At 41.4% G+C, this 23,769-nt stretch overlaps 1 protein-coding gene across 1 annotated transcript in view; it reads left to right on the top strand.

The window, feature by feature from the left end:
- CSRNP3 (cysteine and serine rich nuclear protein 3) overlaps positions 1 to 23,769 on the top strand; it is a 79,206-nt gene that overhangs the window by 3,795 nt on the left and 51,642 nt on the right. The window contains exon 2 of the mRNA XM_088660902.1: positions 13,356 to 13,523. Within this exon, the coding sequence (XP_088517028.1) occupies positions 13,379 to 13,523 (145 nt within the window). The 5' untranslated portion in view covers positions 13,356 to 13,378. The remainder of the gene's footprint in view (positions 1 to 13,355; positions 13,524 to 23,769) is intronic.

Here is a 23,769-nt window from a genome sequence, read left to right as displayed (position 1 = left end):
AAAGGAAAAAAATCCCAGAAGGAGAAGAAAAATTCTGGGTATGAAAGTATTTAAAAGGACATTACCCCCTCCCCCACCACATAAAAACACATGTGGGAGAAGTGGGGGGGGGCAATTAAATATTAAAAATAGTTATTGGATCAATACATGGGGGGAAACCCAGCTAAATATTAAATGTGATCATTATTTAGTATTTCTGTTTAACTTTGTCAAAAGCAGTGGTCCAACACTTCTTTCAAAATCCAGGCATTTCCATTCCACTTTCTGCATTCCCCTCCCCCCTTTCACACGCCAACTTTTTTTCAATTTACAGATAATTTTAATGGACCCCCCCCCCCCCCGTTACTTATAATGCTTGCATTTTTATATTTCAAATGCCTTTGGTAGTATTCAATTTAACATTTATCTGTTTGGAGTCAGGCTGTGTACACTACCCCATTTATAGCACCAACAAAAAACAAACACAGTTTTCCTCAATCAGGAATAATTCATGCTCATCTTCAATGCGTTGCTTTCCATCTAGAGTGAGTCTAGATCCTGGCATCCTCAAGGGTGGGTGTGGTCCCCTGATATGCATTGAAAACCTTCCACTTGATTAGCTTATCCACATCATTTCCTCCCTGCAGCCTAGATAGCTCAGTTGGCTAGAGTGTGGTGCTGATAATACCAAGGCCGCAGGTTCGTTCCCCATATGGGACAGCTGCATTGCAGGGGGTTGGACTAGATGATCCTCAGGGTCCCTTCCAACTCTACAATTCTGTGATTAACCTGCCTCAGGTGAGAGAAGAAGGAAGTGGTAATTCCACTCTTGGTATATTCTCACCTCCAATGCCATTGGACAGGTGTGGCTCCATTGCCAGACCCACTGACATCTGCTTCCCTGTTTTCAAACGGACACACTGTAGAGAATCAATCTGCAGTGAGCTTTTATTTTTAGAATGAAACTCATCTCTCAAGAAGCGCATTTTAGGGGCAACAAATAGATTGTGTGTTGGGGGCGGGGCGGGGAATGGTACTTGGTTTCCATTGATTCTAGAACAAAATGGCATCTGTACACAGTCCGTGAGCCTCTTTTCTGACTCTGCTTCTCTTCCCAAGAATTCCAAAACTCGGCTTTCCCACAAGCCCGAATTCAGTGAATAGGCGCCGTGTGGGAGCAGCTCCCGTAATCAAGAGAAATTGGTAGAAACAGATCTTAGTTCAACACATATTTCAATTATTCAGTTTCCTTGGAAACCTTCTGCTGCAGATGGATTTGCCTTTCTATAGCTAAAAATATCCACCTAGCCCCTCTTACAATAACAAGGAACTGAGAAGATGCAGAACGGGGGGGGGGGGCTACACTCAGCATTGCCACGCTAATTTTCAAAGTTCTTTAATAACTGTGTGAACCACAGACCTGTAATTTCTTATCTTGTGTTACCTTTCAGTGCTGCTGGCAAGCATTCATCCGCCTTGTAGAATGGAGATAAGCCCACCAGCCTTGGCTGCAATTCCTACTTGGGGGGGGGGGGGAGGGAGTGCTTGTGTGGGAGGCTGGGAAGATAAAAGGTTCCAGTAGCTGTGAAAGTGGGTGGTAAATGTAGAAAATGGAGCTATTGCAGCACTTTGAAATTCCTGCATTGCTCCTCTCGCACGAAAGATGCCCGCTTCCATTCATTTAAGCAGCAGCAAAGTTAAGCTTTGTCTCAGACCTTTCAATATTTGTGTGTGTTTGTTTTGGCCAAATGGTGACAGTCTCCTTCCTGCGCAATGCTAAAGGTTTACTGATTTAATTCCTGTCCGGGGGTGGGGGTAGAGTTCTTGCATTTTCTGCATGTGGGTTTTAATAATAATAATGATGATGATGATAATGATAATGATAATGTATTATTTATACCCCGCCCATCTGGCCGGGTCTCCCCAGTCACTCTGAGCGGCTTCCAACAGAAGAATAAAACACAATAATCTATTAAACATTAAAAGCCTCCCTGAATGCCTTCAGATGTCTTCTAAAAATCTGGTATTTGTTTTCCTTTTTGACATCTGTTGGGAGGGCGTTCCACAGGGTAGGCGCCACCACCGAGAAGGCCCTCTGCCTAGTTCCCTGCAACTTGGCTTCTCGCAACGAGGGAACCGCCAGAAGGTCCTCGGTGCTGGACCTCAGTGTCTGGGCAGAATGATGGAGGTAGAGACGCTCCTAATATTTGTGTTTGATCCAAACCAAGACTGCAGTTACCTGGGAGTAACAGTAGTAGATACAGTTTGGATTGCACTGTTAGTCACTGTTAGACCAGAGGCAAAATGACCACTGGGAGAAGGACAGAGGGAGAAACGCCATGGTACACCCGCATCAGCACAACCGCACGCCTTCATCCATCCGCCATCTGCAAAAAAAACATGCCTCTCCCATATCAGTCTCTACAGCCACAGCAGGCGCTGTAACTCTCCAATTGCTAGACTTCACCCCCCAAAGGCACACTCTTCCATTGTATCTTGAGACAGATGGATACCAACCATACATTAGTCATGCCTAGAAAAGACCCATTGCAAAGAAAGTTAGCCAGTCATCCATTTGATTTCATTATTAATTATTATTATTATTATTTACTATTATTTATTAAATTTGTATACCAATGATCAGTAGAGCTACTTACAATGACTAAGTAGATGTGACTACGGTAAGTCTGGAGCCAATAAAATAGGGACATTTAACTTCATTTATTTCAGAGGGGTTACACACACAATGCTATCCTTCATTGATCCTGCATTTTATTGATTTTTAAGTACTTGTAATGCTGAAATCCTACAGCGAGGAGGAAGCCGGGGGGGGGAGTGAAGGCGGGTACAGTGCCTAGTTCAGCACCCTGACTTCTGCCAGAAAGTGAAAGTAAGGGTGGAAGGGGCTGTTGCTTTTCTCTGTCCTTTTCCATCTCCCTACCCCACCCCACCCACTTCCCTCCCATTGGAAACGGTGAGTCACTGAAACAAGTCTCTTCACATATTAGATTAGATATAGAATTTTCTCTGAAATGCATTCCTGAGTGGAATGCTGATCCTTTCAAATCAATGAGAGCATTGCTACCGATTGCAAAATGAGAAAGGATTGCAGCACCTTGGTCTTTTTTTAAGCAAAAGTTTTTGTTCTTTGAAGAATTAAGGCTGCAGTCCTGGTACGTACCCTTTTACCTGGGCATAAGTCCCGTTGGACTGCACAGGCATTTTGAAAGTGTGTCATGGTAGAAATAATTTGTATTTGGGCAGTTTTCATAGAGAGAATGGCCACTATTTTATTTCTTCCCTGTGAAGGACGGTGCGTGGATATATTTTATGATTTTCAACATGTCACAGGATTCACTAAACCCACTATTGATTATAATAGGGAAGTCTTTTAATTAATTAATTAATTAATTAATTAATGTTTCTACTGCAAACAACACTGCAAATAATCGTTTGTTCTATATCCCTGTCAAATGATATTGTAATCTATTATTTTCTATTTGATGTAGGTAGACTAAAGCCACTCTGGAAATGTTTTTTAATATATATATATATATATATATATATATATATATATATATATATATATATATATATATATATATAACAAAGAGGCAGTTATTGTATTAAATGTATTAAATGAATATAATGCTAAAATGTATTAAACAAATGAATGTATTAAATGTGTTAAACAATGTATTAAACAAATGTATTAAACAAATGAATATAATGCTAAAATAAATGCTCTTTTATAAATAAATAAATAAATAAATAAATAAATAAATAAATAAATAAATAATGTTCCCCTAGACTTCTTTGCTAAAAATCCCATTTCAGTGAAGCTTGCAACTCCTCGGCATCTCATTAGGATTACAAACAGGTGGTTTAGAAGATATATAAGATATATAAAATACTGCCTCATTTACTCAAGTTTAATGTGCCATCGAATCTAATGTGCACCTTAATTTCCGCAACGTAATTTGGCCAAAAAAAAGGTGAGCATTAGATTCAAGTAAATATGGTAGTTTCTGATTAACTACAATAATTGCACTTAGTAGTTTTTTCTTTGTTAAGGAACAGATTGACACTATATGCCAAACACCTGTAATTGGATTACAAGGTCCAGATATCTAGTTTAATTTTTTTTTCTTTTAAAGCATTATAAACTAACAAGACATCTCTCTCTCTCTCTTCAACAGCAGCATCATATGTTGCATAGCAACCGATGTAAAGCAAAGGCAATTAAAACAAGGTATTTTTTCAACGCAAACCAGTATCTGGAAAGTTAAACTTCAACAAATGGAACCAAGTTAGTGTCATCAGAGCCTGATGGTTACAGAAGCTTTCCAAAGTGATAGCAGAAACAGCTTAATACGTATGCAAAATTAGGGATACGCCAACACTAACGCCACAGATTACATTACTAGGTTCCCCTAGAACACATGGTAACATGCTCCAATGCGATGTTTTGGATTCATCAAGTGACTTAGATGTAAGGAACAAAAAAAATTAAAATTAAAATTAAAGGACCAGTTCAGTTGGGGACGAACAAGAGAAGAGGAAGTAAAAGGTGTTCAAAGGTGGCTTTCCAGTGGATGGAGACAGGGAAGTGAGAAAGGAATGGGTTGGTAACGCATATTTATACAACTAACAATGAGGGGAGGGATTGGAGGAGAAAATAAGAGTAGCGATGAATGGGGAAAGCAGAGTCTTGTAGCTACGATTTGCATTAATGCAATGCTATTTGTATTGCAATACACATACTTGCTGTTTTTGTTGGTTATGTGCATTTAACAGGCTGTTAAGCCGAGACTCCCAAACTGTGGTTCTCAAGCCTCATTCCACTGGCCTGTGGGATAGCTAGGTTTGTGGTTGAAGATGGGATATGGCATGTCTATCACACTGAATAGCCACACAAATTTGTAATTGTATTCTTATTTCTTCTTTTATGCATCATATTGTATTCTGTTGTACAGTACTGTATTCCTATTTGCATTCTATGGAATTTCAGTTGCTACAACAGGCATTGGGGGGTCATGAAGACCTCAGCAATTTTCAAGTGGTGGGGAAAGATTGGGAACCACTGCTCTGAGCATTGCAAGTTGAAGTTATATAGAATGATGAAGCTATCCTATGTGTCTCTGTGTGGTCAAAAGCAAGGCATGGATTTGTCAGTGTTTTCTGTTCACCCAGAAATCATACAAAGCCAGGAGCATGGAAAAAAACACCAGGCTCAGTTTTCTAATGTGGAAAGGGAGCTAAACACACAAACAGTATTTTCTTTTATAAAATATCACAGTGTCTTGAACTGCAAGCATCAGAAATTAACTTTCACATCATTCCCTAGATACCAGTTTATGATATACAATTACTGGGCTGTGAACATGGATTTTGTGCGACTCAGTACTTCACAACAATGCTTTATATGTAACATCTGTTTCATGCATTCATCTGCTAATAATAATGTTAATTTAGAAAAGAGCTCATTTCTGTTCTGAAGCAAACATGTTCAGCTTCCAGATAACTTTACCTGGATTTTCCCCCTATTCATTCGGAGCATTTGAGGCCAAACTGAGATGACAAACTGTGACTCATTCCGTGTTTCAAAGATCTGGCTGTTAAGCTTTCGTATCTCTTACTATAATTTTCTTCAGGAAAAAACCAACCCTAAACAATGTTATGACTGGATCGCAGGAAAAAAAGGGAGAGAATTATTTTTAAATAATTCACTAGTGGATGTCCCCATACAAAGATGCCATATTCCTTAACTGAATCTCTAGCAAGGCTTATCTGTATTAGTAGTTTTCATTCCAAGAAATGTTTAGCAAGGAGACAATAGCTGCATTTAGCTAATCCTTTTTAAAAAAAAAATCAGTTGCAGAAGATAGGTGCAGGTAGGTAGCCGTATTGGTCTGCCATAGTCGAAGCAAAATATATATAAAAAATCCTTCCAGTCGCACCTGAGAGACCAACTAAGTTTGTCATTGGTATGAGCTTTCGTGTGCATTCTCACTTCTTCAGATTGGTTCAACTTCCAGTAGTCATCTTATACAATTGTATAAAACTAAAAAAATGGAAATAGTGCAGATTTACTCTGCAATCCTATGGAAGTTTAACCCCAGAAGAAGTGTTATTCTGTTCTTACACCCAAACATGCATCCCTAGTATTGCATCCTTAGTTCACCCAGACACACAATTCCATTCCCCTCTTGGTTTTCCATTCCACCACCCCCCCAAAAAAAGGTCAGCATGCCTACCGAGCATGCTCGGTCATCTTTATTTTTGTTTTTTAAGGTGGGGTTTCCTCTTTAAGATTTTTTCCAGAGGTTTTTTGTGCTTTTGCCAATTTTGTAGATTCCCCAAGCCTGTTTGACGCCTCTCTTTTGTGCATGTGTGTTTCCATTTTGGGTACATAAAAACCCTTACTCAGAAGAATTGAGATTGCTATTTGCATACAATATAGGACATATTTCTTCCACATCATGTGGCTATCTTTGATTCTATTAACTTTAAGTGCATTTTACGTTGGGCAAACTGTGGAATGTGAGGGTTAGTTCAGGTAAAAATGAAGGGACAAAGCAGCCTTCTCATAAATCATGTCAGCTGTCTTCTGCCATAGCAAGTTGCGGCTTCCTCTGAGAATCTCTCTGTGTGTCAGATTCCTGGAAGACAACATTCCATTTGCATCAGTGAGTAAATGTGCTGGGAGAGGTGTGCAAAATGCTTCAGTCTCTGCTTTTAATATGCTTCAGCAACACTTTTTATGTGAGCTGCACTGAGGAGATGACCTGTGTGTGATTGTCACACAAGCAGTGTTTGAGCACTTGGATAATGAGTAGCATGAGGCACGCTTGAAAGCCGGGAACCTCCTCAGTATTGTCAGCTCATATGAGTGAGGTAGAGTGGGCAGAAGACTGTTATGGGGCAAGTCTCATGCAGCAATCTGGGAGGTAGGACTTCAAAGCCTGATTTCATTGAGGCAGAACCCATTGCTGTTTCTGGTTCCAGCATCGATCTAGGTAGCATACCCCTTTGCAGAAGGATTTAATGATGCCTGCAGGTAAGGTCACACAATCTAAGGCAGGGGAAGCCATCAAGGTGCCCTCTGGATATTGTGCACTCACATCACCCCCAGTCAGCATGGCCAATGGTCAGGGGAGCTGTAGCCCACCATATCCAGAGGACACTTTGGTGCCTGCTCCTAGTCTTGGTGGAAAACTATCCTTTTCAAGCGAAGAGGGAAATCCTGGCTCTCCTCATCCAAAGAGGAACTGGAACTCATGACTCTGGTTTTTCCGAAGGCTTTTGTTTTCAGATTTGAGTGGTACATAAAGCAGACGCTCACAGATTGCAAAGCTCAGCGGTGAAATGGAAACGCAAAGGCATGGCTAATTGTAAGCTAAGACTTTCGACTAACAAGCAACATGCACCTTCCTTTTGTAAGGCTGGGTGGGCACAGCATTTAGCACAGCAAACAGATAGATCCTGAGACTGGGCAAGCAGGCAGGCCCTCCTTCTAGCCATTGGTTAGGTGAGGTTTGTGTGTACTGACATCTCTGTGTGCAAGGTGACAAAGGTGGGGTGGGTGTCCCTTCCAGCTCCTGTTTTCAATTGATGGATAAAATATCTAAGAGATTTTGACGCCAAGTAGAGTTATGTTGGAAAGATGCATAGGCTTGTTTAGCCAGTAGATTCTTTGGAGCATTTCCATCTTTATTTATCAAGGGAATGTCCTCTTCAGTTACCACTTCCTTGCTCTACAGTCCCACTTGCAAGCTTCTGAAATATTTCAACCACCTTTGCCTGTTACATGTTTCTGTTTTCCCATGATGTACCTGTTGCTGTGACACTATTTGGACCATTTCCTACTTCTCTATTGTGTGGTTACGAGTATGGCTATCGCCTGAAACCTATATTATTTATCCTGACTCAGATTTCAATGGTATTTCAAATTAATGCAAAGTGCTGTAGAGATAGGTTGATATATTTTAACACAGGGTTGCATCCAAGTACATTTACAATAAATGTGATTAATGTAAGTACGTACATCCATTTCAAAAGGGTGTGCTTTTAGTAAGACTTAGTTTGTAGATACAGTAGGTGGTTTATTGGGGAAGTTAAGCAGAGACATCACCTTGCCGACAAAGGTCCGTATAGTTAAAGCTATGGTTTTCCCAGTAGTGATGTATGGTAGCGAGAACTGGACCATAAAGAAGGCTGATCGCCAAAGAATTGATGCTTTTGAATTGTGGTGCTGGAGGAGACTCTTGAGAGTCCCATGGACTGCAAGAAGATCAAACTAATCCATTCTTAAGCCCTGCTCACTGGAAGGACAGATCCTGAAGCTGAGGCTCCAATATTTCGGCCACCTCATGAGAAGAGAAGACTCCCTGGAAAAGACCCTGATGTTGGGAAAGATTGAGGGCACTAGGAGAAGGGGACGTCAGAGGACAAGATGGTTGGACAGTGTTCTCGAAGCTACCAACATGAGTCTGACCAAACTGCGGGAGGCAGTGGAAGACAGGTGTGCATGGCGTGCTCTGGTCCATGGGGTCACGAAGAGTCAGACATGACTAAACGACTAAACAACAACAACAAGCCCTTCATTTCTTCTTTGAATATGCAGATTTCATGAATGTTAGTGTTAGATGTGCTTGATAAATAAATACCAGCTGGTGTGACTGTGGTCAACAGAGTTTATCAGTCTCATGTAAATCGCTCTTCATTCCCTCACATAGGTGACTATAGATAATCATTTACCCAACATCTAACAAAACTGTAGCAAGCATACAGGTGAAATGGGGAGCTGGTTGTGTGTGTGCACCCACCCATGCAAAGAAGACAATTTGACCTACCACATCCTGACTTCTCCCAATTTTTAATTTGCCCTGGATCAGGAAAGGCTTGTCCTTTTTTGCTTTTACCATTACCTTTTCCTGCAGATATGTTTGGATCTTGCTGTTGTGTTGATTGATCTCATCCCAGAAAATAAAAATACATTTGCCAACCCTTTTTAACAAGATCCTTTTTTTAAAAAAGGTGAATGGGGAGGGGGAGAGATTTGTTTATTTTCTGCTTGAGAGTCTACCAGCTCTTTTTCTTTTCTTTTTTTGGTGCTGTGCTCCAGTCAAACTACAACCCTTCAGTTTTGATGTTGCAGCTGGTTGCCATGGAAATAATTGTGATTTCACAGGTTTAGTGTAGCATCCATTGCAGGAGACATTGAGGAACATTGGTTGTGTGGGAGACATGTTTAGAGAATGGGGAGGGCATGAAAATATTCTGAACATGCCTCATCTCAGGACCCTAGGGATCCCCCACCACGTCTTTCTCTGTCTCCCTCTGTCTCCTTCTCTCCTTTTGTTGTTGTTGTTTTTACTCCTTATAGTGACAGTAGCATCTCCTGCACAGCAGATACAAGAACAACTTGATGTGTCTCACTGCTTCAGCTGCTCAGACAAAGTGATGTGGTTTCTCTCATCACTGCCTCCAGTATAAACATGCAGTTCTTTGTCTGCTGTCTGCATTAGCATTTTCTGCCTTGCATCCATGCCGCACAATTATTTTTCTTGGGGAATGTGATGCCAAGAGACGTCAGCTTGGTTATAATTAGCTATACGCTGGCAGCTCTCAAAAGCTACAGACAAGTGGCACTCGGGAAGGTGTAAAACCATTTATTCCTGTACATTTGAAAGTAGTAGAGAAATCATATTCCGTTTGCTGTGGGTAACTGAGTTGGGTGTGTTGTTGTTGTTCTTTCTGTTGACCTACATGAATATTGGGGTGGGGGGCATTTAATTTTGTCATGGATTCTAACAGCTAACAACCTCAATTTTGATTCCATGTCATCCAGCTACTGTCATTGGGTACAACGGGCAATCATTAATTCCACAGTTGCAAAGCTGTGCTTTTAAATGAAGACAAGAGGGGATCTCTTATTTCACAAACTTCATCAAGTTTTTCCGACATACCAGGCTTCATTTTAAAATTCCATTTTTTTTAAAAAAAAGAAACATATTCCTTTCAGAATTGTTTGCATAAGGCAAAACACCCTGGCAAACTCAAAAATGGTGGGCAGTCTTTATGATATAATTGTGATAGGCATGTCCTCTGTTGTATGTGCCAGATTAATTGGTTTGTGGATCCTATTCTAAACGAACAGCTGGCCTCCTTGGTATAACTGCTGTTTTGACTGTGGAGCTATGATAAACTTGCCTCATATTGTAACCTTCTCTCTCTCTCTGACTCTCTCTGTCTCTCATCTATGCCGTCAGTATAAAAGTAGTTAATGGCAAAGGACACTTGGAGGCAAATGTTTATAAAATGATACATATTCAGACGTGGAGAAGAAACCAGGCTGCACGATTAAAGTTTATTTGAAGGTCTTGCACAACAAACCTGATTTCTAAAAGAAATCGGAACGAATGTCTTTGTTTCCGGACTCTGTGTGTGTCACCACTTAGAAGGATATCGCTCTCTGCCATTCTCCGTCAATGCAACAGAATGTCAAAGCACACGTGCCACTTATCAGGGGGGTAAAAAAAAGGGGACAGAGGTAAAAGAACCTCACAATTAACAACAAAGTCAAGGGGTGGGGAACCTGTTTCAACCTGAGGGCTGCATTTCTCTCGCAGATGACCTTTCATAGGCAGCCCATGGCAGGTGGGTCAATAGATGTGACTCTAATAATAATAATAATAATAATAATAATAATAATAATAATAATAATTTTATTTATACCCCGCCCTTCCCAGTCAAGACCGGGCTCAGGGCGGCTAACAACAAAACTATCAAAACAAGCATAAAAGAAACAATTCAATTTAAATACAGATTAAATACAATGTTAAAATTCAATTTTAAAATGGGAATCTACAAGTGGAACCTCGTTTAAATATCTGTAGGATATTCTACAGTAAGGCTACATTCTAGCCACACAGAAGTCAGAGCCATTCAAGAGTGGCTGCATAGCAGGAAGCCACAAAACAAAGAAAACCCCATTAGGCATTTGCACTCCGAGCTACTTGCAAATCCCTCTCTTTTTCTAAATTCACTGTGGAATCTTGTGCTCAGGAGACTTTGTTCCCTAGAAAGGCAGTTTGAGAATGGCAGCGTCCAAGGATCATGCCATATGAGCTGTCACTTGGGAAGGTGGGGAGTTTGGTGAGAGATTTGAATCATGTTTGCTTGCTATATAGTTGCTTAATATAACAGACTACAAGTCAAATATTCTAGCATCTAGAATAGATGGCACAGTCCGTGCCAGATTTCTGCAGAGTTAAAAGAAAAAAAACATTTTGATGGCTAGAGATGAGCTGTAGGACACCTCCTCAGTGACCCCACCCCCACCGGGGCAAAGCGGGGCCGTGCTGAGCTGCTGCCTGCCCATGCAAGGGGAGCCCAGCCAGCTGACGCGGCCCTTGGCAGGCAGAGAGGAGCACCATGCTGGGGTGCCTGTTTTGCACCCCTCAAAAGTTGTAAGCCTGGGGCCATGGCTCCCCTCTGACCCTCCATGCTATGCTCCTGCATCCTACTACTTTTATCCATTTTAAAAGTTGGGGAGCACATTGTGGTGCTTCCACTTGCAGCCTGAACTGGTACAGTCCCTTCTGTTCCCTATGGATTCTTCCAGCACATTGCCGCCTCTAAGGAGTAGACTAGGTCTACAGGGGCATATTGCATTGGGGAGATGTGTAAGCTTTAAGTGTGTTTATGGTCTCCAAAAAAATAAAGTCCTCCAAGTCTGAGGAAGGTGGGAGAGCTATGTCCTTGAGCTGGGACGGCTCTGGGATTGCCCCACCCCATGTATTTCCTCCTAAGCCTAAGCCAACAAATAGTATTTTGCGTAGTGGAGAGGAACATTTTTGGGGGAGGGGGTTACAGCTGGAGAGGGAAGAGTTAACATTGGCTATGGTATAAAGCAGGCATCCCCAAACTTCGGCCCTCCAGATGTTTTGGACTACAATTCCCATCTTCCCCGACCACTGGTCCTATTAGCTAGGGATCATGGGAGTTGTAGGCCAAAACATCTGGAGGGCCGCAGTTTGGGGATGCCTGGTATAAAGTTTTCAAGCCTAGTATCGGTGGGTGAGGGGAACCTGAGGGCACTAAAACAGCCTTTCCTGTGTAACCAAATACTACATGTTAACATTGGACCCATTCAGACATTTGGCCGCAATCATAAATATGTGACTTATTAGGAAACAAATCCCAATGGATGCATGCAGTGGGAATTACATCTGAATAAAAATGCTGCTCACTTATACAGTGGAACCTCGGTTTATGAACACCTCAGTTTATGAATTTTCGGTTTATGAACGCCACGGACCCATCTGGAACGGATTAATTCATTTTCCATTACTTTCAATGGGAAAGTTTGCTTCAGTTTATGAACGCTTCAGTTTATGAACAGACTTCCGGAACCAATTACACCCATGCTTCAGTTTATGAACGCTTCAGTTTAAGTACTCCGCGGACCCGTCTGGAACGGATTAATCCACTTTCCATTACTTTCAATGGGAAAGTTTGCTTCAGTTTATGAACGCTTACTCCGCGGACCGTCTGGAACGGATTAATTCACTTTCCATTACTTTCAATGGGAAAGTTCGCTTCAGTTTATGAACGTTTCAGTTTATGAACAGACTTCCGGAACCAATTGTGTTCATAAACCGAGGTACCACTGTACAGGCAAACAGGTGAGCACGCCAGCCTCTTCAGTGTTGGAAAGACTGTTCACCATTTGTTGTTTTGCCTGCAATAGGATAGTGTAGTTACTTGGGTGGTAAGAACCATCACATGGTAGAAGAGCAGGCACAGTTTTCTCCCCTCCACTGTGCAAATCATGTCCTGATGTGGGGTAGCCATTCCACAAGGATGCCGGATGAAACAGATGCCTGACCCATGCTATGCAATGCTTTCTCTCCCGAAAAGGAGCTGGAAGATCGCTCAAACTGGGCCTCTTTTCGCAACGAGGTATTTGCATATTCTATGTTAGGGTTGCCATACTTCCAAAAGTAAAAACCAGAACACCCCAAAAAGCTGTTGAGCTATATTATATGTAAGATTCCCTCTGTGACGTGCAGGGCCACACCAAGTCCACTGCTGACTATTGTAGTGCCTGAGCCAAGCTGCAGAACTGATTGTTCCTGCCCAATTATTTGAGGAAGTGTGTGTCTGTAACAAAACACGTACATGTTTGGTTTTTTAATTCCAGTTTGACTGTTGGTAAAAGCACAAGTCTCCAGGCAGAAACAAAAGCCAAATGTGTTTGTTAAAACAAAAACAACAAAAAACACCCTCCAGCAATGACTTTGGAGATCTTGATAGCATGGTCAGCGGTCAAATGTTTTCATGCTTCATTTCTCCTATTCCTCTGACAGGTACATGTGACAATGCTGAAGCTATGAGTGGAATTTTAATGAGGAAGTTTGAAGAAGTTGGCGGTTCCTCAATCTTCTCTGTGTGGGAATCGGATGATGAAGTTTCTAGCGGCAAAAGCGCTGACGATGCTGATAGTGTCAGTCTGTCCACTTCAAATCATTTTATTCGTAAGTACCAGATGCCAGGCAAGGTGGATCCATGCTCCTTTTTAAAGTAAATTTTTCAGGCAATGTTTTCACTTTGGAATACATACATATTCCATACATACATATGTGTGTGTGTGTGTGTGTGTGTGTGTGTGTACGCGCGCGCTAAATATAAGGCAAGCATCTGATCACAAAACTTTTGCACAGCACATGGCATCAAAGTCTATGGGGTGGCAGAGGGAAACACGGCTTTCCATAGCACTTGATAGCACCCGCCTTTGCAGATTTTTTTCTTAATCCTAGGAAGTTTCTGTTAATAACTTTTAAATCTTTACTGTAAGTCTATGGTGGGATGTCTGTCCTATCATACTGGTTTTATGTAAACAATTAAGCGCGCACACACATATATGCCACCCCTCTGCCACCCTGTAGTCTTTGATGCCATGTGAATTGCAGCAATAAGCATTTATTCTGAATAAGTCTGTTCGCTGTGCAAACGTTTTGTGATCAGATGCTTGCCTTACATTTAGCAAATTAATTGATTAATTGAACTTACTAATGTTAAAGCTTTAAAGAGCACTGCAACCCTGCGTTCTGCCATGCTAGAAGGGCTTTGGATGGAGGGGGAATGTCTTCCCACCCCTTCCTGGCTCTGCCAGCAGAGGAGTGCTGCCATTAGCAGGGGAACCCCACCGGCCAGGAGTGCCCCAGTGCACCTACCCAAATGGCAGATGGAAGCTACCAGTGGTGGCATACCTGCTGGTAGAAGGCCGAACAGAAACCCATGAGCATCTGGACCATGAGCCTGCCATGCTACCATCACAGCCTACCCCCACCCATCCCAAATCAAGCCACACTGCTGCCAACCTGCTCTTGAGATTGCAGCCTTATAGACCAATCCTGTGATCCCTGGAGGGCATCCCAGGGACCGTAGGGTGAGCAGATCTCCCTCTCTGCCCAGTCCTGGAGCTGATGTGCTGCTTTCCCCTTCCATTGGGACCAATGGACAGGGGACAATGCAAAAAGCTAAAATGCTTCCCCCTGTCCTTATTATCTTCCACCCGGCAGGGCTTTGGCTTTGGCCATTCCTCCACCTTGCCTTCTCCCTCCCACATCCCATTTGGATCCTTCTACCTGTACCTGAACATTGGAGATTCTTTTATTTTTAATGCAAGATGATGATTCCCCCTCCCCCCACATAAAACAAAGCAATGATTTTTTTTCTTGATAGACAAATTATTCTCTTACAGTAAATTAAAACAACTCCATCACCATAGGGCTGCCTCGGAAGCTTTTGTAGTCTGGCTGTCAAGTAATGGGGCTGTGTACACACTATACATATAAAGCACCCGTCCCCCAAAATAATAATATTGGAAACTGTAGTTTACCCACCACAGAGCTACAGTTCCCAGCACCCTTGACAAATACAGCTCCCAGGATTCTTCATGTGTGTGTGTGTGTGTGTGTGTGTGTGTGTGTGTGTGTTTGCTATAAATGTGTTTTAAATGTATGGTGTAAATGCAGCCTTTGGGTGGTCAAAAATACTGCAATACAGTACCTTGCTGCATTGCATGTCTCTGGAAGGGTTGGGGACAAGCCACAGGTAGAGAGGATTAAGTTTTGCTGCAGCCCCATTATGTGGCAGCTGAGGTTTTGGGGCCATTGCAGCCACAGCGCATGGTGCAAGAACTGTGCTAGTTTTAGTAGGTAGGTCTGTGGTAGGCTTTCTTTGTCAGGGACTAGATCTAGATATTTCTGCGAGGATACTGTGGTAACTCAGGCAACACACGCACCAACTAGTGGATGTGTATCTCAGGATGCCTGTAACCCAAGTTGTTTAACCCTATGCTTCAGAAGTTTCAGTCAGATGAAAGATTTATACTTTCCCCAAATAGGGTAAAATAAGTACAGCCATACCTCAGTTTAAGTACGCTTCAGTTTAAGTACTCTGCGGACCATCTGGAGTGGATTGATCCACTTTCCGTTACTTTCAATGGGAAAGTTCGCTTCAGGTTAAGTACGGACTTCCGGAACCAATTACACTCATACCTCGGGTTAAGTACGCTTCAGGTTGAGTACTCCACGGACCGTCTGGAGCGGATTAATCCACTTTCCATTACTTTCAATGGGAAAGTTCGCTTCAGGTTAAGTACAGACTTCCGGAACCAATTATGTTTGTAAAACGAGATACCACTGTACTGCATTAACACCAGTGCAACAGCATTCATGGTCAGGCTGTCCAAATGTTCCAAAAGAAAGTTCTGGAACCAAAACCTGGGCTTCCAGATGGTGTTGGGACTTCAGCTCCCATCAGCCTCAGCCTGCATGGCCAACTGTCAAAGTTAATGGGAGTTGTTGTCTACCAACATCTGGAGGGCCAAGGGTTCTCTGCTTCTGGCATGGAAAGATGGAACTTGCAGATATCAAGACTCTTCACACACACAAACACACACAAACACACACAAACACACACACACACACACACCGCTTTCTAACACTGGAAATTAACATGTTGCAATATGTTCCACACCAATTACCATGAAAGCAAGAATTCATATTGTTGTTGGCCCATCTGCTTATTCCTAGCCAACTTTCATTTTGATATTTGGATCATTGTCGTTAATTCTGCAAATGAGTTAGATAAATTTGAAAGCCTGCAATTCAGGGAACTGAGCCTTTGGTTAGGAGTATGGCATGCTATATATCCACAAAAGCTTGCTGTGGGATTGTAGAAAATGGGATTAATAAAACTGTAGTATTCCTGCATCCCATCTGGAGGACGAAAAAATTAGGAACATGTTTTTTTGCTGCACAGCACACAGTCAAGCATGCTGATTGTAACAGGGACTGATATTTTGCGTTTAATACCACAATGCTTTTAGATCTCAGAAACGACTTGGCTTTCCACTTAAATTCACCCAAGCATTTCCAACACAAAACCCCAGGCTAGTGAGTGATTTCCCAGCAGATCTTCCCCATTATGCCATTGCTATGTCACGACTGGCTTTCCAGTTTTTGCAGTTTCCATGACAACCATGATCTTTGATCTGCAAAGAATAATAATGCATCACTAAGAGGTATAAAACATTTTTTGGAACATAAAGTGTGGTTCCCTCAAAGGAATAGATTGCAGACAGCAGGGCACTTATCATTAATCAGTACTATAATTGCAAGAACGCTGTATAAATATGAATTCCTGTTGATGGCAGACAGCAAACCACATCCACTAATTTTCTAGGCTCCACAGGAAAAAAAAAACATTAAAAAAATATGGGAAGGCTTGTTACAGAAGCAACATCATTAACTGGCATTCAGCTACCGCTGTTAGTTGCTGCTGCTGCTGCTGCTGCTACTACTAACAATAATGAAAGGATAGCAGGAATAAGGTACAGGAATAAGGAGAGGTTGAGAAAGATTAAAGAGGCGACTGGGAAGTGATGACAAGGTGTAGTGGTAGTAGATAAAACAGGTGAGTGTTTGCTGAGTATATGTTTTTGTGTATGTGTATTCAAGTCCATTTATATACTGTTTAACATATACGATACCTTTAAGCGGTGTATGGCAAATGAAAAACACAAATTTCACAAAAAATACACAAGAAAACCATCAATGCGAACGACTAAGAACAGCAAGAAAAAGCACAGGAATTCAATAAAGCCTAACAACATACAGAAGATGAGAGTTCAGCTTTAATGATGCCTCTTAGGAAGGACTAGGCCTGCCACCCAATGAATTCTGAGAATTCTGAGATCACTGTGCTTCTCAGGAACCAGGTGAGATTCAGCAAGAGATGGGCAGGTAGAAACTGATTTATTCATTGATATCTTGGCACCACTGCTTTACCAGATCCATCGGAAATTAATATAATTGTTGGCTCCCAAGGGTCATCAAAAACATATTCAAAAATTAATCCATACATTTGAAAATGCATTGAATAATTTAGAATATTGAATAAATTGTAAGAGATCGTGATCTTCTCATAGATATTTTATAACCGTTTCATAGCCATTGCGAGAAGGAGAATGTCTTCACACGACTTTTAAATTTTTAAAATTACAAATCTAAAGGAAATGTCACAGCTCGTTCCAAAACATTTAAACAAATTTGTAGTGCGGTAGCGTTATTGTGAGGCAGCTCCCTCAGACATCTAACATAAGAACAAAAGAAAGCTGCTGGATCAGACCATAGGTTCAGGGAAGTTTTTAATGTGTGACATTTTAATGTATTTAAAATTTTTGTGGGAAGCCACCCAGAGTGGCTGGGGAAACCCAGCCAGATGGGCGGGGTACAAATGATAAAGTTGTTGTTGTTGTTGGCCCATTTAGGCCAGCCTCCTGTTCTAACTGGCCAACCAGCCAATTTTTTGTGTCATGAAAATAGTTGGTTATTTATTATATTTTTATTCACAGAGAAAATGACAGTGGGTTTTATTTTGCCTCTGGCGCCAGAATTAACTGATCAGCCTTTGATTCTATGTATGGACCATTATTTGGAAGAGGCTTGCAATTTGCTGCTCTGCCTGAGCTAACAAAATTATATTGCATGTAAAGGACAACATTGCTTTATGTGTTTCACAAATTCCCGCACGTCTGCCTATATATCCTTCATTGTTTTACATTCTGCCATACGTTGGGTTACTTTTTATTACGGATTGCCATTCTTTGACATAGTTTTCAGTTATGTCCTTGTGAGTAGCGATGTTGCAATGCCTGGTAGGCTTTTGGGATGCCGTGAGGTGATAAGATATTTATATACTGGTTTTCAGGCAAACATCATACGTTGGTTTACAAAGAAATTACAAATCAATAAGTATCGGTTAAAAATGTATAATATAGCAGAGAAGACAAGCTAGAAGGGTTGGAAAAAAAGAAACCTGTTTCAAAACTACATCTCCCCTCCCCTTGGGACAACATGATCCCTGAGTAGCTCTGTGATGGTGGCTGGGGAATGGAAAGGGTCAACTCCATTGGAACACTAGGAGCTAGAATAACTGGCAGTTTTCCAGGCTGTTGCGTCTTCATTCTCTCCTCCCCTAAAGAGAAAGACAGACATTTTTATGTATGTCAGTGTGATGCAATAGGTTGCATCGGAACGCCCTCCTCAAGACCTGAGGGGGTTGCCAGAGCCAAGAGGCAATAATGAACTCTGGAGGTTTTCATAGAGTAGGGTTGAAGACTGGGAGTTTAAAAACATCGCACAACGATGGCTGAATGTGAAGTGGGACAATTGACTTATTTACCGCTGTGGATTTGAAGCCAGCAGAGTTTCCTAAAATTATCTTTTCGGGTGACGCCTTGGGTGGAAGTTAGAGGTGCAATGGGAAAATGCCATGCCAGAACTTATCTGCTTATACAACTGAACAGCTAACAACTGCGGCATAAATATCTGTTGTTACTGTAAGTGTAATAGTGAAAAAGTCAAATGTGAGATTGTACCAGATGAAACATGTGACGCAAGATTTCTATAGATATAAAATTACTCTGCTTCAAGGGTGTGTGAGGTTTTTTTGTTTTTTTTGTTTAGAAACAGTATATTGCTTGGCTTAAGTGCAGAAAATTGTTTTTAATTAAATAATAATCAAGGCTGCAATCTCAAGCACACCTACTCATTATTCTCCAGCGGAGGACTGAAATTCGCCAGCAGTTCAGGCAGAGCTAAAATAATTACACCCCCCCCAAAAAAAAAACTTTGTTGGAGAATTGTTTTCTGAGCAATTTCAGATAAACCCCAGAGTAAACATGATGAGGATTATGCTGTTGGTAGTTCTAAATTAATACTTGTTACCATTTTCTCTTACTGTTTTTGGAAGCCAGTGTTCCTGCCCATTGTTTCTGACATTTCTTAGCCAAGCTACTGCAACTTAAACTACAGATGGCAGAGAACTTGATGGCCAAGTTTACTAAAAATTTAGTCGTGGTTAACTTAGCTGCATTGGTTACCAATGGGTTTCTTTTTCCTTTTTTGTGTCATGTTTTCGGATTTTATTTCAGAGACCTGACATAGCTCGAAATTGCAGAGGGATTCCTTCTGTAGACTTTGGTCATGAAAATGTTTTGGAGCACATTCATTAATTATCTGGAGGATGGCTTTCTTAATGAAAGGTTTATGCAGAGCTCCTTTGGAATCATGCCTACAGTTGTGCAGAGGGTTTGTGAGAGGAGCTGTACTGCTTCCTTTCTCTGTCATAATTTGGGTGGTTTGCCCATTATAGAATAAGGGAACAATCCCCATCAGAAGGGAACAACGGAGCATTATGCTGCTCACATTCTGTGAAGATATGACTGCTCACTGGTGTGTGATTTGTTACCATGACAGTTTAGCCATGTCAGTTTTGTTTTTAGAATGGTTATCTCTTAGCAGCACCCTCCCATTATCATGCTAAGAGTGGACTAGTTAAGTAGCACTGTTTTGTTTCATATTAAAACTTGCATACCTGACCTGTGAGTTTTAAATGTTTTTTTTTTTAAAGTGTGTGTGTTTTGTCCAGGTCTTCTTAGCAGCAGCTTTGCTTTTCTGCCTGATTCCTATCTCTAGTCTAGACCATCCCTTCCAAGGCAGGAGGTGCCGAAGGGCGAAAAATAATTGATCTCTTAAGGCCGAAGCCTTTACAAACGATATTAAACAGTATTTTTGCACGCAGCCTTTGCCCTCCTTGTCAGAATTCAAGAACTGTCAGTAAGGGATAGACAAATCTGTCAGTTTCATCCCCCCCCCCTTATCTTAAATTCAGTTCCAAACAATTTTGCATTGGTCTGTGATTATTTTTTTTAATCCCCTTGAAAATTCACCAGCATTTTAAAATAATAATAATAATAATAATAATAATTATTATTATTATTATTATTATACCCCCACCCATCTGGCTGGGTTTCCCCAGCCACTCTGGGCGGCTTCCAACCGAATATTAAAAACAGTACAGCATTAAATATTAAAAACTTCCCTAAACAGGGCTGCCTTCAGATGTCTTTTAAAAATAGGATAGCTGCTTATTTCCTTGACATCTGTTGGAAGGGCGTTCCACAGGGCGGGTTCCACTACCGAGAAGGCCCTCTGCCTGGTCCCCTGTAACCTCACTTCTCGCAGGGAGGGAACCGCCAGAAGGCCCTCGGTGCTGGACCTCAGTGTCCGGGCTGAATGGTGGGGGTGGAGACGCTCCTTCAGGTATACAGGACTGAGGCCATTTAGGGCTTTAAAGGTCAACACCAACACTTTGAATTGTGCTCGGAAACGTACTGGGAGCCAGTGTAGATCTCTCAGGACCGGTGTTAATACACTTTTGCCAGCAATTTATCCCAATATAATATATTTTTGCATGCCCTAGTATAAGCATTTTATACTCACCTTTCCCTTGGTTGGAGAACTTTGTCAAAAAATTAAGAAGAAAAAACCATGATTCAGAGGATAGCTGAATTTAAGCTCACATATTGTATTGAAAATTGTGACTCCCCCATCCCTACTGTCAAGTATTTTGGCTATGAGGCAACTTTTCTTTTTTATCCATAAGGATTATACAGGTATACATGCACACAATGAGATGGCAAATTGTTGACTCCATAGTATATGGCAGTGCTTTAGACTATCACCCCCTGTGGATTGTCTTCCTTCAGAAATGTCAACACCAATCACTGCTGTAATGGTATGTTAATCAGTGAGTAAGGGTAATCAGAGGCATTCTTTGATGTCTGGGATGACTTTTGATTTTCAGAGTCAATCTCTCAAACTGAAAGCTGCTGGTCTTAGTTTTCTCCTTCTTTTCCTCCTGGTATCACATGGAGGGGCTCAGAGGAAATCTTGTGTCTTTGAAAGATGTGTAGTTAATTATACAGGTGTGGTGTTGCTCCACATAAAAGGGAGTAATTGCTAGGTGATTATAATTTTACTTCTCATTTTCCCCTGGTCATACAGAAGAAGAGCTTTCCTCCAGTGATCACTGCAAGCTTTAAAGGGAGAAAAAAAGGAAAGAAACAAAGTCTGTAATAAAAGCGGATGTTTCAAAGATAAATCATTATTTTGGGGGTGGGTGGGCGTAATATGAAGTTCCAGCTTGCAAGATAATGCTATAAGCGCCTGCGACTACATGGCAAACATTAGATTCCTTCTTTATTTATGCCTGAGTATCAACAATGAAAGATGTAGTAAAGCCGAGTCTCAGCTGTTTTATACCACCGTGTCATTAAATCCTGCTTCTGTGGCGAGGACAGCTGAACGGGAACCATCATAAGGTCCCTGACCCTGCAGTTGTGAAAATTGATACCAGCTCACCTTTTGAATGAAATGGGGCTACAAGGGACACAAATTTGCATATGTAAAGAGGCGGAATTATATAGGTGTTGGTGCTGCAAAAGAGACATTTAAATAAGCATGTTGTTTGGCATCAACTTGCTACAGAAGAGGCATAACTTGTATGAAGAAACAAAATGCCCAAGAACCAACAATATAACCCCACCCGTCTAAACCACCTGGTAGGTTCATTGAGCAGAAAAGCACCATAGGAAATACAGGTAAATAACCCCTCTCATTTTGTTTATCTCCATGGTTCTGCTTTATGGGGACGGAATGTAGTTCAGTGCTATAGCATCTGCCTTGCATGCAGATGGACCTTGGTTCAATCCAGGTAGGACTCAGAGAGACTCCCCTGTCTGAAATCCTGGAGAGCCACTGCCGCTCAGTGTAAACACATCTGAGCTAAATGGACCCAAATGTCTGAATCAGTCATAGCTGTCAGCTTTCCCCTTTTTTTAGGGAAATTCCCTTATTCCGAATAGGATTCCTCGCGAGAAAAGGGAAAAGTTGACAGCTATGGAACCAGTATATGGCAGTTTCTTGTGTTCCCTTCTGGATTTATTATATTTCAACCCAACCCCAAGGCTCATGACCAAAGATTCCTGATATATTTACCCCCCCCCCCATTGCAATTAAAAAAAATCAAATTAATGGTACCTTAATTTAGAAGGTTGAATAAATCGGCCTTTAACCTACCTATGTGGATCCCTCGTTATTCATGCAAATATCCATTTAGCGTATCACTTTGAGTAAGAGCAGGCTTTCTCAAATTTATTTATTGAAGGGCCTTCCTTTCCCTTCCCTTTTCTATCACACAGTCCCATTCTGCATGATGCCAGAATGACATGGGACTTGCCCATGTGGAAATAGATGCTTTGCTAAAATTGTAATGTGTGGTGTCCCCGATTGCCTTGGTTTTACACTGAGCCTAGGGCTTGCCGATCGGAAGGTCAGCGGTTCGAATCCCCGTGACGGGGTGAGTCCCGTTGCTCGTTTCCAGCTCCTGCCAACCTAGCAGTTCGAAAGCACATCATAGTGCAAGTAGATAAATAGGTACTGCTCCAGCGGGAAAGTAAGCAGTGTTTCCGTGTGCTGCTCTGGTTTTGCCAGAAGCGGCTTAGTCATGCTGGCCACATGACCCAGAAAAACAGTATGCAGACAAACGTTGGCTCCCTCGGCCAGTAAAGCGAGATGAGTGCCGCAACCCCAGAGTCGTTTGCAACAGGACTTAACTGTCAGGGGTCCTTTACCTTTACCTTTTTACGCTTTGTGGAAATGTCTGATGAAAGTCTGAATCTGCCCAAGACCCACACGCGATCCTACATACTTAGTGCGGCCTGTGATCTTAGCCATTCTTTCACTGGTTTTAATGTGCATCTCAGGTATGTTCCATGTTCCATTTACTCTGAGGGATTCCCATTGAAGTAAATGGGGTCTGCTCTGGATGAAGAGTATTGTAGTCTCCATCTTTTTGTCTTTTGTTTCTCTGTGCTTGGAAAACGGAAGAGGAAAATGATAATCTCTTGGGCTGTCTGATGAAAATGTACAGTACCTCATATAATTTACAAATTATATGAAGAATGTCGGTTCCCAAAACTATGATTGGGTTAGTCTAGACTAAAAACTCCACAGGTAAACAAATTATCTCTCCATAAAGTTTAAAATGATTACAGGCAACCTAAGATACGAGATCATATAAACTGTATAGAGGTCGAAGGAAGTCAATTTTTTCTTGTTTTCTTCTGACTTTTTTCTAATTCTTTTTCTTTTTTTCTCTTTTGTTTTCTTCTATATGTATAATTTTCTTTGTATTTTTCTTCTTACTATTTTTTGGCGATATTTGGTAATCTGTATTATTTGTATAACTGTCTTTTTTGGCGTGTATAGTATGTAATATGTATATAGAAAATAAATAAAAGCAAAAAGAAAGAAAATGCGCAGTGACTCAGTGCTTTTGGGAAAATATATAGTTGCTCCTTAGCCG

This window comes from Zootoca vivipara, chromosome 1 (assembly GCF_965207765.1).
Source record: "Zootoca vivipara chromosome 1, rZooViv2.hap1.1, whole genome shotgun sequence".
NCBI lineage: Eukaryota > Metazoa > Chordata > Lepidosauria > Squamata > Lacertidae > Zootoca > Zootoca vivipara.
Note: the sequence above shows the minus strand (reverse complement) of the source record. Positions and strands in the feature narration are given on the sequence as shown.